We start from the raw sequence: 15,925 nt of genomic DNA, 5'->3' as shown, positions 1-15,925 counted from the left end.
CTCAATTAAAACCACAAGGAGCCAAAAAACAGAAGACAAAAACAGGAACAAAGACCATGAGCAACAAATAGAAAACAACAATTATGGTAGATATTAATCCAACTATATCAATAAACTCTTTAAATGTCTAACAATTAAAAGACAGAGATTGTCAGAGTGATCAAAAAACAAAACCCAAGTTCAGTAAGTTCTCACTTAACATTACCGATAAGTTATTCAAGACTGCCACTTTAAGCACAACAATGTATAACAAAACCAATTTTTTTTCCTCATCAACATTATAGCAAAATGATGTTCAACAAAATAATGTTATTTGAGGACTTACTGTATGTCATTTCACTGAAAGTCATGGTTTCCAAGAGCCTATCAAGGAACTTAAATGAGTAATTACTATATATGCTGTCTACAAGAAAACCACTTTAAATATAAAGATAGATATAAATTAAAAGCAAAGAGATGGAGAAAGGTACACCATGCTAACATTAATCAAAAGAAAGCAAGAGTAGCTATATTAATTTCAGACAGAGCAGACTTCAGAGCAAGAAAAGTTATCAGGGATAAAGAGAGGCCTCACATAATAGTAACAGAATTAATACTCCAAGAAAACAAAACAATTCTTAATGTGTGCCCAACGACAGTGTCAAATTAAATGAGGCAAAGACTGATAGAATTACAAGAAAAAATAGACAAACCCACTATTATAGTTGGAGACTTAATTACCCCTCAATCAGAAATGGACAGATCCAGCAGGCAGAAAAATCAATAAAGACACAGTTGAACTCAACATCATCAATCAACTAGATGTAACTGACATCTATAGATTACTTTATCCAACAACAGATTGCACATTCTTCTCAAATTCACATGGAACACTAACAAAGAAATACCACGTTCTATCGCAAAAAAAAAAAAAACACACTTTAACAAATTTAAAAGAATAGAAATCATACAATATTTGCTCTCAGACCAAATTAAGATGGTGATATGGATTGGGTTTGTGTCCTGGCCCAAATCTCATTTCAAATTGTAATCCTCAATGTTGAAAGAGGGGTTGCTGGGGGATGACTGGATCATGGGGTTGGATATCCCTTTTCCTGTTCTCATAATAGTGAGTTCTCAAAGACGTCTGGTTATTTAAAAGTGTGTAGCATCTCCTCCTGCCCTCTCTTCCTCCTTCTCCGGCCATGTAAGACGTGACTCCTTCCTCTTCACTTTCTGCCATAATTGTAAGTTTCCGAGGTCTACCCAGCCATGAGGAACTGTGAGTCAATTAAATATCTTTTCTTTATAAATTACCTTGTCTCAGTTCTTTATAGCAATGTGAGAACAGAATACAGATGGAAAACCCCAACATACTTGTAGACTAAATACACTTCTAAGTTACATAGAAGTCAAAGAAATCTCAAGTGAAATTTTTAAATATTTTGAAATAAATGAAAATACAATGTATCAAGATTTGTGGTATGCAGTGAAAGCGGTGCCTAGAGGAAATTTATGGCACTGAAAGCATATATTAGAAAAGAAGAAAGATCTAAAATCAATCATCTAAGTGCACATCCTAGGAAACTAGCAAAGGAAGAGCAAATTAAATCCAAAGTAAGCAGGAGAAAAATAAAAAATAAAAAATTCGCATAGAAATCAGTGAAACTGAAAACAGGAAATCAAAAGAAAATCAACAAAAACAAACACGGGTTCTTGGAAAAGATCAATAAAATTGATAAGCCTCTGGTCAGGCTAAGAAAAACAGAGAAACAAATTACTAATATCAGAAATGAAAGACTATCACTACAAATCACATAAACATTAAAAGGATAATAAAGGAAAACTATTAACAACTCTATGTTTATAAATTGGGTAACCTAGATAAAATGGATCAATTCCTTGAAAGACACGATGTGTAAAAACACACACAAGAAGATATGGATAATCTGACTAGGCCTGTATCTGTAAAGAAATTGAATAATTAATAACCTTCCAAAACAGAAAGCACCAGATTCAGATGAGTTTACTGGTGGATTCTACTAAACATTTAAAGAAAAAATTACACCAATTCTCTGCAATTACTTTCAGAATACAGAAGCAGGGAGAATACTTTCTGACTCATTCTACAAGGCCAGCACTACCCTAATACCAAAACCAGCAAAGACCTTATAAGAAAAAAAACAAAAACAAAACAAAACAAAAATCCCACAGACCAATATCACCCATAAACAAACATGTGAAAATCCTCAACAAAATATTAGTAAATTGAATCCAACAATATACAAAATGAATAATACACCACAACCAAGTGGAATTTATCCCAGGTATGCAAGGCTGGCTCAATATTTGAAAATCAATTAATATCATCAGGTTTAAGAAGAAAAATCACATAATTATATCAATAAATGCAAAAAAGCATTAGACAAAATCTAATATCCACAAATGATGAAAACTCTCAGCAAACTAGGAATACAGGGGGAACTTTCTCAACTTTATAACGAACACTACAAAAAAGCATACAGATAACATCATATTTATGAGAAACTCAAAACATTCCCACTAAGATTAGAAACAAGGCAAGGATGTCCTCTCTCATCACTGCTTTTCAATATCATACTGGAAGTCCAAACTAATGCAATAAGACAAGAAAAGGAATAAAAAGTATACATATTGGGAAGAAATAAAATTGTCTTTGTTCACAGATGACATGATTGTCTGCATAGAAAGTCTCAAAGAATTAACAAAAAAAATCCTCCTGCAAATAATAAATGATTATATTATAGTAAGCTTGCAGGACACAAAGTTAATGTGCAAAAGTCAAGCATTTTCCTCTATACCAGCAAAGAACAAGTGGAATTTGAAATTTTTAAAAAATTACCATTTACATTAACATACAAAAGTAGGATACTTCAATCTAAATTTAGCAAAATATGTACAATATCTATATGAGGAAAGTATAGAACTCCGATGCAAGATTTCAAAGAAGAGCTAAATAAATGAAGAGATAATCCATGTTTGTGGATAGGAAGACTATATTGTCAAGCTGTTAGCTTTTCTCAACTTGATCTATAGATTCAATGCAATCCCAACCAAACTCTCAGCAAGTTATTTTTTGGACATCAACAAACTGATCCTAAAGTTTATACAGAGAGGCAAAAAACCCGGAAGAGTGAACTCAACATGGAAGGAAAACAACAAAGTCAGAAGACTGACACTACGGAACTTCAAGATTTACTATAAAGCTACAGTAATCAAGACAATGTGTTATGGGCAAAAATAGACACACTAATGGAACAGAGTAAAGAGCCCAGAAAAAGACCCACATGAATACAGTCAGCTGATCTTTGACAAAGAAGTAAAGGCAATGGAGTAAAGACAGTGTTTTCAACAAATGGTGCTGCAACAACTGAACATGCACATGTAAAAAAAATGAATCTAGAAACAGACCTTACACCCTTCATAAAAATTAACTCCAAATGGATCATAGACTTAAATGTAAATTGTAAAACTATAAAATGCCTAGAAGATAACATAGGAGAAAACCTAGATGACCTTGGGTATGGTGATGACTTTTTAGATATGATACCAAAGGCATGATCCACGCAAGAAAAAACTGATTAACTGGACTTTATTAAAACTTTAAAACTTCTGCTCTGAGAAAGTTAATGTCAAGAGAATGAGAAGACAAGACACAAACTGGGAGAAAATATTTTCAAAAGATACATCTGATAGGCCAGGCGCGGTAGCTTGTGCCTGTAATCCCAGCACTTTAGGAGACCAGGGTGGGCAATTGCTTGAGTCCAGGAGTTCAAGACCAGCCTGGCCAACATGGTGAAATCCCGTCTCTACTGAAAATACAAAAAATTGGCCAGGCATGATGGTGCGGGCCTGTAGTCGCAGCTACTTGGGAGCCTGAGGCAGGAGAATTACTTGATCCTGGGAGGCAGAGGTTGCAGTGAGCCGAGATCGCACTGCCCTCCAGCCTGGGCTGTCTCACAAAAAAAAAAAAAAAAAAAAAGAAAGAAAGAAATGAGGTATCAAACCATGAAAAGACATAAAGGAAACTTAAATGCATATTACTAAGTGAAAGAAACCAATCTGAAAATGCAAGATACTGTATAATTCCAAGTATGTGACATTCTGGAAATGACAAAACTATGGAGACAGAAAAAAAGACCACTGGTTGCTAAGGGTTGGGAATGGGGTGAGAGAGGGAAGAATGTACATGTAGAGAACAGAGAATTTAGGGCACTGAAACTATTGTTATGATACTATAATGGTGGATACAAGACATGGATACATTTGTCAAAACCCCATAGAACGTACTGAACATAAGACATGGATACATTTGCCAAAATCCCATAGAATGTACAACACAAGAGTGAACCTTAATGTAAACTATGGGCCTTGGGTGATAATTATATGTTAATATAGGTTCACTGATTATAACAAATGTACCCCTGAAGTACAGGATGAGGTGGGTCAGGTTGTTCTTGTGTGGACAGGGGTATATGGGAACTATCTCTACTCTCTGTTCAAATTTGCTGAGAACCTAAAACTGCTTTAAAAATTAAAGTACAGGCCGGGCGCGATGGCTCACGCCTGTAATCCCAGCACTTTGGGAGGCCCAGGCGGGCAGATCACGAGGTCAGGAGATAAAGACCATCCTGGCTAACACGGTGAAACCCCGCCTCTACTAAAAATACTGGGCATGGTGGCGGGTGCCTGTAGTCCCAGCTACTCGGAAGGCTGAGGCAGGAGAATGGCGTGAACCCGGAAGGCGGAGCTTGCAGTGAGCCGAGATCGCGCCACTGCACTCCAGCCTGGGCGACAGAGTGAAACTCCGTCTCTAAATAAATAAATAAATAAATAAATAAATAAATAAGTCCAATAATTTAAAATATGTATGTATATATACTTTTTTAAAAACTGCACACATAAAACTGTTTAGATATTTATTCCCTGTCCGCTATTAAAATAGTTCCTCTAAGACCTTTTCTGAACAAGTAATTACAACTTGATTTCTGGGTTAAGTTTTAATTTCACCACAGCATCTTTCAAAAGCAAAATACGTCTATGCTGGCATTTCAGAAATGCACTTATCTTCAGATTCTTTTTGCTTTGGCCGGCACCAGAATCTTTTTAATAATATATACACTGACATCTCAGACTTGACACATGACCAGCAGTCTTAAGAGTAATGCTTAAAAAAAATCATCACTGCCAGATAATGCTTATAATACAAGGAAATAACATATAAGCAGATTATATAAATCTGAAAATTATTTCCAAAAAAATCTACAAGTTTTGGGATTGAAAGGAACCATAGAGAACACTCAATTCACCTCCTCCCATCTGAGGTCTACTGCAGAAGGTTCAAACTCATTATTTGCAAGCTATTATCTCCATACTTTACCCCATCTACATCTCCAGTATCATCTGCTACTTCCCACTAGGCCCCTTGTGTTTGCTGTGCAAAAATTCCCCATTCTCTTATTAATTTGCTAAGTTCTTTCATATAATCAGTGTCTCTAAACACGCTATTCGTTTAGTCTGAAATTCACTGGAACCTATCCACACTTAGCAAGCTCCTATTCATCTTTCATCACGCTGTTTGAATAATAATTACACAGACAAAAGACTTAATTTAAGAAAAGTTTGACCACAAAATTCTGACTGTGGAGTAATTCTAAATACAAAAAGAACTGTAACGAAATCTTAAACTTTATTTAGTAGGTAGTTGGTTGCTGTTGCTGGTGTAGCAATTTTGCGGTGCGGGGGGTTACTGTAGGATACAGCATATGAATAAATATTACTGATGTTGGGAAGCAGGGATTTTATTGTGAACGAAGGGAGATTCAAATATGGAACAAAGGAAGATGAGAAAGAACCCTGCAGTACTAGTTTTGAATTGGAGGTATTAATATAAATGCATTAAAAAACAAACAAAAAACAGGTACTCCTTGGTTCTGTCCACTGAAAGGGTCAAACCACAAAGGCAAGAAATAGCAATGAGCAAATCTATATCCAGACTTTTGTTTTCAAACACCACTGCCCAATAAAAAGGCAGTACTAGGACTTCTGAAAAAAATGGCTGATTCCAGGTCTGAAGCAAGAAAAAAAAACCAAAGTAAGGCTAGGCATCATGTTACTCTTGTTTCATTTTGTTTTTCAGTCTGGGTCTCGCTCTGTTGAGCAGGCTGGAGTGTGCAGTGGCACAATCATGGCTCACTGTTGCAGCCTGGAACTCCTGGGCTCAAGCAATCCTCCCACTCCAGCCTCCGAAGTAGCTGGGACTATAGGCATGCACCACCATGCCTGGCTAAGTTTTTTTATTTTTGTAGAGATGGGGAATCTCACTATGTTGCCCAGGCTGGTCTCGAACTCCTGGCCTCAAGCAATCGTCCAAATGTTATGTTAAGGAAATGCTCAAATGTTATGTTAAGGAAATGTAATGTTAAGGAAATGCTTATGTTAAGGAAATGCTCAAAGACTAAAGAACAGTCATGTTAAAAGGACACAGGAGCCAGCCACCAGTCAAATTTGGGACAATTTTACCAAAATTGACAAATTTATCAAAAAATAATATGTAATTATTACACATACAAGAAAAAAAGAATTGCAGGTAGTAAATAGAGAAGAAATGTCACAATTTTTGAAAATTACTCTTTTTGTAATTAATTAATTTATTTTATTATGATTATTTTTGAGACGGAGTCTCGCTCTGTTGCCTAGGCTGGGGTACAGTGGTGCGATCTCAGCTCACTGCAACCTCTGCTTCCTGGGTTCAAGTGATTCTTTTGCCTCAGCCTCCCGAGTAGCTGAGATTACAGGTGTGCACCACCACACCCAGCTAATTTTTGTATTTTTAGTAGAGACAGGGTTTTCACCATGTTGGCCAGGCTGGTCTCGAACTCCTGACCTCAGGTGATCTGCCTGCCTCAGCCTCCCAAAGTGCTGGCATTACAGGTGTGAGCCACCCTGCCTGGCCTTTGTAATTTAAAAATTACAATTTGGGCTGGGTGTGGTGGCTCACGCCTGTAATCCCAGCACTTTGGGAGGCCGAGGCAGGTGGATCGCGAGGTCAGGAGTTTGAGACAGGCCTGGCCAACATGGTGAAACCCTGTCTCTACTAAAAATACAAAAATTAGCTGGGTGTGGTGGTGGGCGCCTGTAATCTCAGCTACTCAGGACACTGAGGTGGGAGAATCGTTTGACCCCGGGAGACAGAGGTTGCAGTGAGCTGAGATTGCGCCATTGTGCTCCAGCCTGGGCAACAGGGTGAGACTGCATCTCAAAAAAAAAAAAAAAAAATTATTATTTGTAAGCACCCAGTGTAATAAATGATACAGGTAAAGACAATTGGTGGATGCTAAACACAGTGGGTGAAAAGTTGTTGGGGTATTCTTAGGGTCTCAAAGTATCATTTTACTGATTATATGCTAATTCTAAAGAGGAAAATATACCTTTACAATGTAGAGATCTGGCTATTACCACCTTATCCAAACAGTAAAATTAAGCATCACCAGTGATGGGACAGCCTGATATCATTTGCCTCATAATGTAATGTACTGTGAAGTTCACACTACTTATCTTCTACTTAATACATACGTATCTCCTATGTAATATTTTTCTAAAAATATTTATTTTGAATCTAATCAAGTAAATATATAAATTTAAAACTTGGGACATTCTACAAAACTACCCCAAACTCTTTTTATAAAAGGCCAATGCCATGAAAAAACAAAGAAACAAACAAGTAGGATATTATTCTAGATAAAATTACAAGGGACATTAACCACATGAACCCTGACTAGATCCTGGATAATAAAAGTAAAACAAGAAATACAAAACACTTTTGGAGACAACTGGGGAAATTTAAATACAGGCTGTCTGTTACATATTATTGAATTACTACTGATAGTCTGAGGTGCAATAATGATTTATGGTTATAAAGAAGAATGTCATTCTTAGGAGATATATGCCGAGATATTTAGGAGTGAAATCTCAAGATATCCACAATTTACTTTCAAATGGTTCAGCAAATATGGAGGAAATATGTCAAGATGTTACAACTGGTAAATATAGATGAAGTATATGGGTATTCATTGTACTCTTACCTATAGATTTGGAATTTTTTAAATAAAAGCTTTGGGGGGAAAATCTCAGTTCAAATGTCGTATCTTCTGTGGAGGCTTTTTTTTTTTTTTACTTTTCTAGTGGAATTATTTTTTCTATCTTCAGTATTCCTGCAGGACTCTTTATATTTCTACTTTAGCACTTAACGAATTTGTTAATTGCTAATTCCTAGGTCTGACCTTTTTCCTATACTGTGTGAAACTGGCCTCATCTTCATTCCCAGAATTTAGCTCTTTATCTGGCACCTACTAGGTATTCAGTGTTTGTTGTATGAATGAGATAAACGGACATGCTACAGTAACAAACTAAAACTGAATCTAGGTATTGTCTATATCACATGTGTCTCAAATTTAATTAAATCTATCAAGCAGGAAGCCTATTAAATGGTCCTTTGTGATCTGTACCATTATAATGAGTACCAACATTCAAATGGATTTAAAATAGATTTAAAACAAACCATAACATGTTTTCCTCAAGCAGGCTGACCCTTAAGTCATCACAGGCATATTTTCATTTAAATTCTTCACACTTTCGACTCAAGAAAATTAGAGAAGCATACCTGCTCTATATCCTTGGAAGTGGAGGTCTGGTTTTCTCCCATGATTCCAGGCTGCTCATTTTCCCATGGTAATTTATTTTTTCCTTTTCCTGCACTTAAAACCCTTCGGGTACAGATAGTTGGGCTGTAAGATCCATAAATTTGCATGCTATCCCTCACGTGGTCACCACAGTGACAGTGTGCACTCTGAGTTCTGTTACCAGCCAAAAGCCAGTCCGTATCTGCTCCATGTGCCAAATGGTTTGACCTACCCCCGGCAGAAGATGGCATCAGTACTGCATATTCCACAAATCCCTGCTCTGTTAGCCTTGGTAAGGTTTTCCTAGCCAATCTGGCCTGCACAGCATTCATCACTCCATCTCCATTATCTTGCAGTTCAACTGTATCCACAGCTTTAAAAAGGATGCTGGTTTTACCTGAGCCCATTGATGATGCCAATACGGCAAAAGCTTCTAAAGCTGCTTGGCGTACCCTGCGTTTGCTATCTACAAGAGCTGGGGCAAGATCAAAGGACAATTTGGGCAAGTCAAAATCCTCACTAGGATAGGTCAGCAGGGAGCAGATGCAAATGTTCACCACCTCCTCTCTCACTCTGGAATGCTTATGTTTGAGATGTTCCAGGAGTAAACAAAGCACCTGCTGAGGTCCTACTTCCTTCATTAGCTTGAGGAAGATTTTCATGTATTCTTGTTTGATCACCAACTTGTTGTCTGCCAGCACTTTGACAGAAGCTGCTATAACTGGTCCCAAGAACTGCTGTACCTGCTCTCCAAGGCGAATAACCAGTAAATGCAGGACTTGAAGTGTGCCATGGACCACTTTGAAGTTAGAATCGTCTAACAAATTATATAGCAAACTAATGAAGCCAACAAGACTAGAATGAGGAGTAGAAGAACTAGGGTTAAATTTTCCCAGCACCTGCTTTAGTTCTTCGACGGCCTGGGTCCGGTTCTTATAGTCTTCCTGATCCAATAATCGTGAATGCAGCTCCTGAGGAATAATCCCAAATTTAAGATTGCTGTTGGAAAGAGTCACTGCACAGGGAAGGGGATCTTCAGGAAATCCAGCGGCTTCAAGTTCCAAATAATAAGGAACCTGACTTCCAAACTGGGACTCCAGGCGGCGATTGTAGTGTCTCCTCAGGGCAGAGGGAAGACGAGAAATATAAGATTGAAACCTGTCTTGGCCAAGTCGCTCCCCAATTTGTTGAAGTGCAGAGAAAGCTGTCTCAGATTCTTCTTCTGTCTCCTGATCACCAAGCTTTCGGGCTAGGGATATTATCACCTCGGTGAGATCCAGACCAAGCAACAAGTCCTCAGTAGTAAGCAAGATGGGAAGCAGTAGTGCTGTGGAAGCTCTAAGTCGGGCATCGGTACTTTCCAGTCCTTGTTGTATGAGCGTTCTCAGAACCTCTCCAGAACTACGTTTCAGACATATATGAAGGATCTGCAGCGCATCCTTCCGCAGGGCTGGATTCTCTTCCCGTAACGAGACAACTAGTTGAGGCAAAAGTGCTAAGCTAAAGGCCTCTTCAAGCTGGCCTGCCTCCCCCTGACCCCGGAGAACGTCCGAGAGAAGTTGCAAGCAGAGCCGCTTCTCATCACTACCTCCTTCCACAAGCACTCGGCCCAGTGCCCGATACAAAGCTTCCTTGCGTCGGGGGAAGCCAAGTCGACCGCCCCGCCGCGGCAAAGCAGCTTGCAAAGCCTGAAAGGCCTCAGAAGGATCCGGGGCAGTGCGGAGGAGTTGAAGGAGCCGAGTCTCCTCTTCATCTGCCCCTGACAAACCGCCTCCAGACTCAGACCAGCTGCTTGAGACTGCCTCCGAGGGCATCAAGAGGGCCGAGGCCAGAGGCGAAGTTGTAGTGGGGCAGGAACCGTGGTCCCCCGCAGCTCCACGGCAGTAGTAGTTTTTCTCTCCTCTCATAATGCCCCCAACTCGACTATCATCAGTCTTTGGGGCGGAAGGACGACTGCGGCTCTGGAGCCGATAGGTAGAGAGTACTGGAAAGGGCGGCAGCAGCAGCAGCGCGGAGGGGGCAGCCGCCATGCAGGGTTGTCAAGTGGTGGTGGTTGGAAGAAACCATTGCCGTCTCCAAAGGGCTCGATGGAGCCCAGACTTCCAGATCTTCTCCAAGCCCCAAGCTGCAGAAGAGGAAAAAGAGCAGCTTCAGCCTGCCGCCAGGCCGCCCCCAACTCCGGGAGGCAGCTTCTGGCAAAATGGCCCCCGTCTGAGCCCTAGACCCCACAGCTGCCACCGGGCGTAACCAAGGGCACCACGTGACCAAACCGATTGCTTCCATGGTGATGTACCCAGCGCGGACCTCTTGACCCGGAAATCCACTTGCCGTGATGAATGCTGGGTTATGTAGTCCACGTCAGGTGTTGAGACTAGGCCAAAGTCTCCTGGAAGAGGAAGTCAGAACGTTGTAAACGTAGCTACAGCGGAGAAGGGGGGAGGGGTGAAGACATTTGACGGATGTGACGCTTTCCTTGCTCTGAGCGGAAGTTGCCCGCCCCACCCGTAAGAGTTAGGGTTTGACCGGAGCTAGTGAGGATCCAGCCCAGGCTCCACTTGTCCGCGGCTCCTCCTCCTGTTGCTGCCCGTTTGATTACTGGGACTCAGGTATTTTCCTTTTGCTGTCCTCCAGCGGTGCAGGCTTTGGCAGTGTTTTGCCCGAATGCCACTGGTGCTAGAGTAAGAGGCAAAGGACTGAGCGGAGCAGGTGGAAAGAGAGGCGACATCTTCTTGTGCAGGGCTCGTTACCCTTGTAAACGCGTTACTTTCTACCACCCTGAGTAACTGCGATCCTTTCCTCTTGCCATCTGCTTATCAGGACAGAAGATCTGGACCACGACCAAGCTCACAAATCGGGTATTTTTTTTCAATTCCTGGTCTTTGGGGCCTTTATTCGCCTCCCCCTTCTCCTTTTGTCGACTTCTCTTAACCCTCCGACCGCAGAGGGTTAAATTTTTTTTGTTTTTGTTTGTTTGTTTTTGGCCACGTTTGCTTACCCTCATCACTTTGCGTTTTCTTTACAACGTACATAATCTGGAAATAGGTTTGTTTTTTTTTTTCCCCTGTAGCTAACCGCCTCTCCCTTAGACGTTATCAAAATCTTTCCTTCTAATGCAGTTCCTCTGTGGGACTCTCCCCTAACCTCCGCCCCCTCCGTCCGCCGCCCTAGCCTCCCTGCAGGATCCTCAAGCGTCTCTGCAGCCTTTCAGTCTCCTAGAGACAGAGATTGCGAAGACAATTTCACTTGCGGTGGAAGTTCTTGGCATCATGGTTCTAAGAGAATTCTGCCTTGTGGATTTAGGAATGATAGTAGACATTTCTTTATTTTAGGCGAACTGAGAATTTTGTGTGCATTTTCTCCTCATAAATGATACTTAAACGGACACAGTGGAAGAGCTGGAGTGTTTAGTGTGAGCCTGAATGCTTTGGAGTGTGGAAGAGAGATTTTTTTTTTTGAAGGAATAATACAATTACTTTTGAATGACTCGTGCGAAAAGTCTAAGTTATCATTTGAAGACCCAAATTTATGCACTTCAAATGCAAGTATTCCTACCCTGCTCTGTACCAGGTGGGATTTCTCTTAAATACTTTTTAAAGTCTTGGAATAATTGAGTCACATATGCCGAACAGCTTTATAAATAATGCTCCCAGCTGATGCAAGTGCAAAAATAATTTCTGGATTTTTGCCTTAAAGTACGATTTGAATATCAGTTTTGTTTTGTTTTGTTTTTTGGGGGGTGGGGGTGGGGAATAGACTATTAATGTAAATGAGGCTGTGTAAATATACATCCTATGTTTTGGTTTAAATTCTAGGCTGTTACTTTGGTTTTAATGAGCCATTTTCGTGTTTAGATGATTCTGCCTAAATTAGGTTTAGCTAGCATGTTTCATTTTAGGGACAGGTTAAAGACAGGGAGGTGAAAAACAAGAAATGATTGTAGCAGTTGTCAATGAGAAAGTGTCTGGTTCTCATAGTTCCAACCTAAGAAGCTCAAATGTGTAGACTTCTACTCATGTATTGCCCAGACTTGAGGAACCCAGTTCAAAGTAACCTAGAGAATGATGTACACATTACAGTGCCAGTTTATGTTGGATCAGAATTTTCAAGTTGAAAATCCAGTGCACTGTTTCTTGTATCCAAGAACTTGGGAAGCCAAGTTAATAACTAGAGATTGTGTGGTAATCATGGAATCACAGAAAAGGAACTTCGAAAGTCTTAAATGAGAGACGTGGATACTTAAGCAGTTATCATGCCCTTTTCCTGGGAACAAAGCAAGATGAGTCTTCCTTTTGACTCTTTTTTAAGATCCCTGTGGATCACTATACATTACAGATTGCAATTTATTTTTTATCTGTTACATTTTGTCTCTTTGATTGAAGCCTTAGAAGATGCATTAGTCTCCATAGTGGATATTTAGGAAATGGGACTTCATCAGCATCACATCTTACTGATTATCTTTTAGAGTTATTTTGTGGAACATAAATCTCATTCATTGAGTGTGTATTCTGTTTATTGCGAAGCAGATTTTTTTTTTAATCTTTGGAAATCTAGGAATTCCTCGTATATTGACTTAAAAAGCCTTTTGTATTTAATCATATATAGAGAGAGTACAAATTTATAATCAATTTTTAGAATAGTAGAATACACTGTTAGGTGTTTTATTAATAGTACACCTCAGAAAGTTAAAAGGAAGTGGTTAAGGATACATTGAAAATTGCAAATTCAGCTAAAACAAGTTTAAAATTTCAATAGTTTCAAGAATGTAGTTAAATTAGTGAATTACAGGAATGTGTGTGCTACATATGTTAATTTTTTTAGCTGAACTTAAGGGTAAACACAATTGCCCTAAAAACTTACTTTATTTCCAGAATCAGAGATAACACATTAGTTCCCTGGGCAAATCACTATGATTTTTCTGTGTTCTTACTCAATTTTTACAGACATCCAGGAATATTGAACGTCAGTGTGAATTCTGTAAACTATTAAGGATTTTGTATAGTTTGAGAAGTTATTGTGAAGAAATGCTATGCAAATGAAAGTTGCTATTAATATTAACAAACAATTATAATAATACCATGTTTTGAGTATTTGCTATGTGCCATGCACCATACTAGGTACTTAGTAAATATTAGCTCATTTAATCCTCACAAGAATTTTTTGGACTATGGAACATTTTATGGGTGTTTCCACAAAAGAGTAATTGAACAGAGGAAGAAAGTAAAACTCACATTTGCTTAGAGCTTGGAGAAGGTTTTGGTGGAGGTCACTGTTGAAACTTTAGCATAAAATTAGATTTTTTCCATTATTATTCATATATTTTATTATATATCATTTGATTATATATTTTTTAATTTGTTATTTTTTCTTTCAATCCTTGGTTGAAGATTATATATATTTTAATCTATCCTTTTTGGATTTCTATTCAAAATATTTTTAGTTTCTTGTTTGAGGTAACACTTTACAAAAGTTAAGAAATTATGAGCTTATTTTATACAGGATTGAATCAGTTTTCTTGATGTATATGAGTGATATATTTTCATCTACTTAGGTTTATCTTCCAAAGCCATTACGTATTTCTGTCTTCAGTCAAAACTATAATTTTAAACAAAAATCCAACTTGTATTACATATTAATTACTATGTATAAGTTAACAGAATTTCACATCTGTTGCAGTTTTTCAGTGAACAGGGATTAATTATGTAACTTAGACGCCTGTCATAACATGGATTCAGAAATAACACAGAAGAAAGCAAGTTCAAAGTCATTACCACATCCAGTAAGAGCTCTTGACAGGCTTCTAATTTTACTTTTTTTTTTGTTTGTCAATAAAAGTCAAATCTCAGATAAAAGGAAAATATCCTAACTTGTTCCATAGGCTCACTGATAAAATTATATACCATTATTAGTTGAATTATCCTATGAGGAAAGTTGAACTGTGGGAAAGAAATTTAAGAAAAGAGCAGATGTGATAGAATATTCTCCTAATTTCATAAATTATTTCTTATTTTCTCCTTTTAAAGAAAACTGTCTGTTTGAATTTTTTTTTTTTTAAGAGTAATCTTGATTTCTCTTCATTTATTTACTCTGGGTGTGATCTATATTTATATAGTGGCAGATAATTGCCTCCCAACTGATTTCAGCACCACTGTTTTGTGGCTTAGGTGTCAATTAAGTAGATAGGTACAAAACTCGCAACTTGACCTTTATTAACTTGATTTCAGAGCCTAAAGTTAAGTTACTGTAGACTATGGAAAGTTTGATTTTAATTTTAATTTCAAATAGATACTTTTTATTTGATATTGACTAATGCAGTTACCAAGATTCAGAATACTATTGTTTGTTTTATCATTAAAAAAAAAAAAAAAAGAACAAAAACTATGGCAGAGATATGGAGGAACCTGATATATCAAATCTGCTTTTAGACAAATACTGGAAGACAATGATTGTTCCATGGATCCTTCTTTATTTCATTTTAAAGCCCTGTGTATTTTTGTATCTAATGTGTATTTATTTTATAAAGATTTTATATGAATGATCTGTCGTCTTTGGATTTCTATTCTGCACATTTTTAATTTCTTGTTTGAGTTAAAATTTTAATAAGATTAAGAAATTCTGAGCTTATTTAATAAATGAGGCAGTGTAATAGAATATTTAAGAATTATGTAGACAGAATGCCAAGGTTTAAATCTTGCCTTGGACTTAATTTGTCTGTGCCTCAAATTTCTTTATCTGTAAAATGGTAGTAATAGTAACAGTGCCTATTATATTGTTGCTCTGAGGACGAAAGGAATTAATACATGTTAAAACTTAGACTGTTAACTGGTACATTATGACAGTCAAAGGTATTCTAGATGCTCTTTCGTAGAATAATTTCATTTTATGAGAAGTGATAACAATTATAAATTGATTCAGTAAATATTTTAAGCAGCTCAACATTGTTTGGCATTTAATTTTTTGTATGTAATGTGTAGAGCGCATTGTTCTAAGATTAAGAAAACATTCTAGTTCTGGTAATGTTTTTTACTAATTATGTGATTTTGCTAATTCATTTAAACTCCCTGAACTTAGGATTCTAAAACTGTCTTATTCAAAATTTAGTGCCTTATATTTTCTGTTTTTTAAGAAAAAACACTTACTGTGCAAAATTTCAAAAACATGTAAAAGCAGAACAATATGATGAACATCTATTTACCTATCACGCATCTTTAATAGTCATCAACTCATGA

The 15,925-nt window shown here is 37.8% G+C and overlaps 2 protein-coding genes across 9 annotated transcripts in view; one reads left to right on the top strand and one right to left on the bottom strand.

Moving 5' to 3' along the window:
* The window catches only part of TOGARAM1 (TOG array regulator of axonemal microtubules 1), a 116,943-nt gene extending 105,649 nt beyond the window's left edge, over positions 1-11,294 (bottom strand). For 5 of the 6 annotated variants that reach the window (XM_054449149.2, XM_054449150.2, XM_063651579.1 and 2 more), the window contains exon 1: positions 8,681-10,964. In XM_054449149.2, the coding sequence (XP_054305124.2) occupies positions 8,681-10,729 (2,049 nt within the window). In that variant the 5' untranslated portion in view covers positions 10,730-10,964. Of the gene's footprint in view, positions 1-8,680 lie in introns of all 6 variants that reach the window. The other variant, XM_054449148.2, reaches the window with a different exon arrangement.
* Positions 11,133-15,925, top strand: part of KLHL28 (kelch like family member 28) — a 37,735-nt gene continuing 32,942 nt past the window's right edge. Inside the window, exons 1-2 of one of the 3 annotated variants that reach the window (XM_054449151.2) lie at positions 11,185-11,554; positions 12,029-12,266. In XM_054449151.2, the coding sequence (XP_054305126.1) occupies positions 12,225-12,266 (42 nt within the window). In that variant the 5' untranslated portion in view covers positions 11,185-11,554; positions 12,029-12,224. Of the gene's footprint in view, positions 11,555-12,028; positions 12,267-15,925 lie in introns of all 3 variants that reach the window. The other 2 variants (XM_054449155.2, XM_054449154.2) reach the window with 2 other exon arrangements.

Source organism: Pongo pygmaeus, chromosome 15, assembly GCF_028885625.2.
Source record: "Pongo pygmaeus isolate AG05252 chromosome 15, NHGRI_mPonPyg2-v2.0_pri, whole genome shotgun sequence".
Classification (NCBI taxonomy): Eukaryota; Metazoa; Chordata; class Mammalia; order Primates; family Hominidae; genus Pongo; species Pongo pygmaeus.
This window is presented reverse-complemented; position numbering and strand designations above follow the sequence as displayed.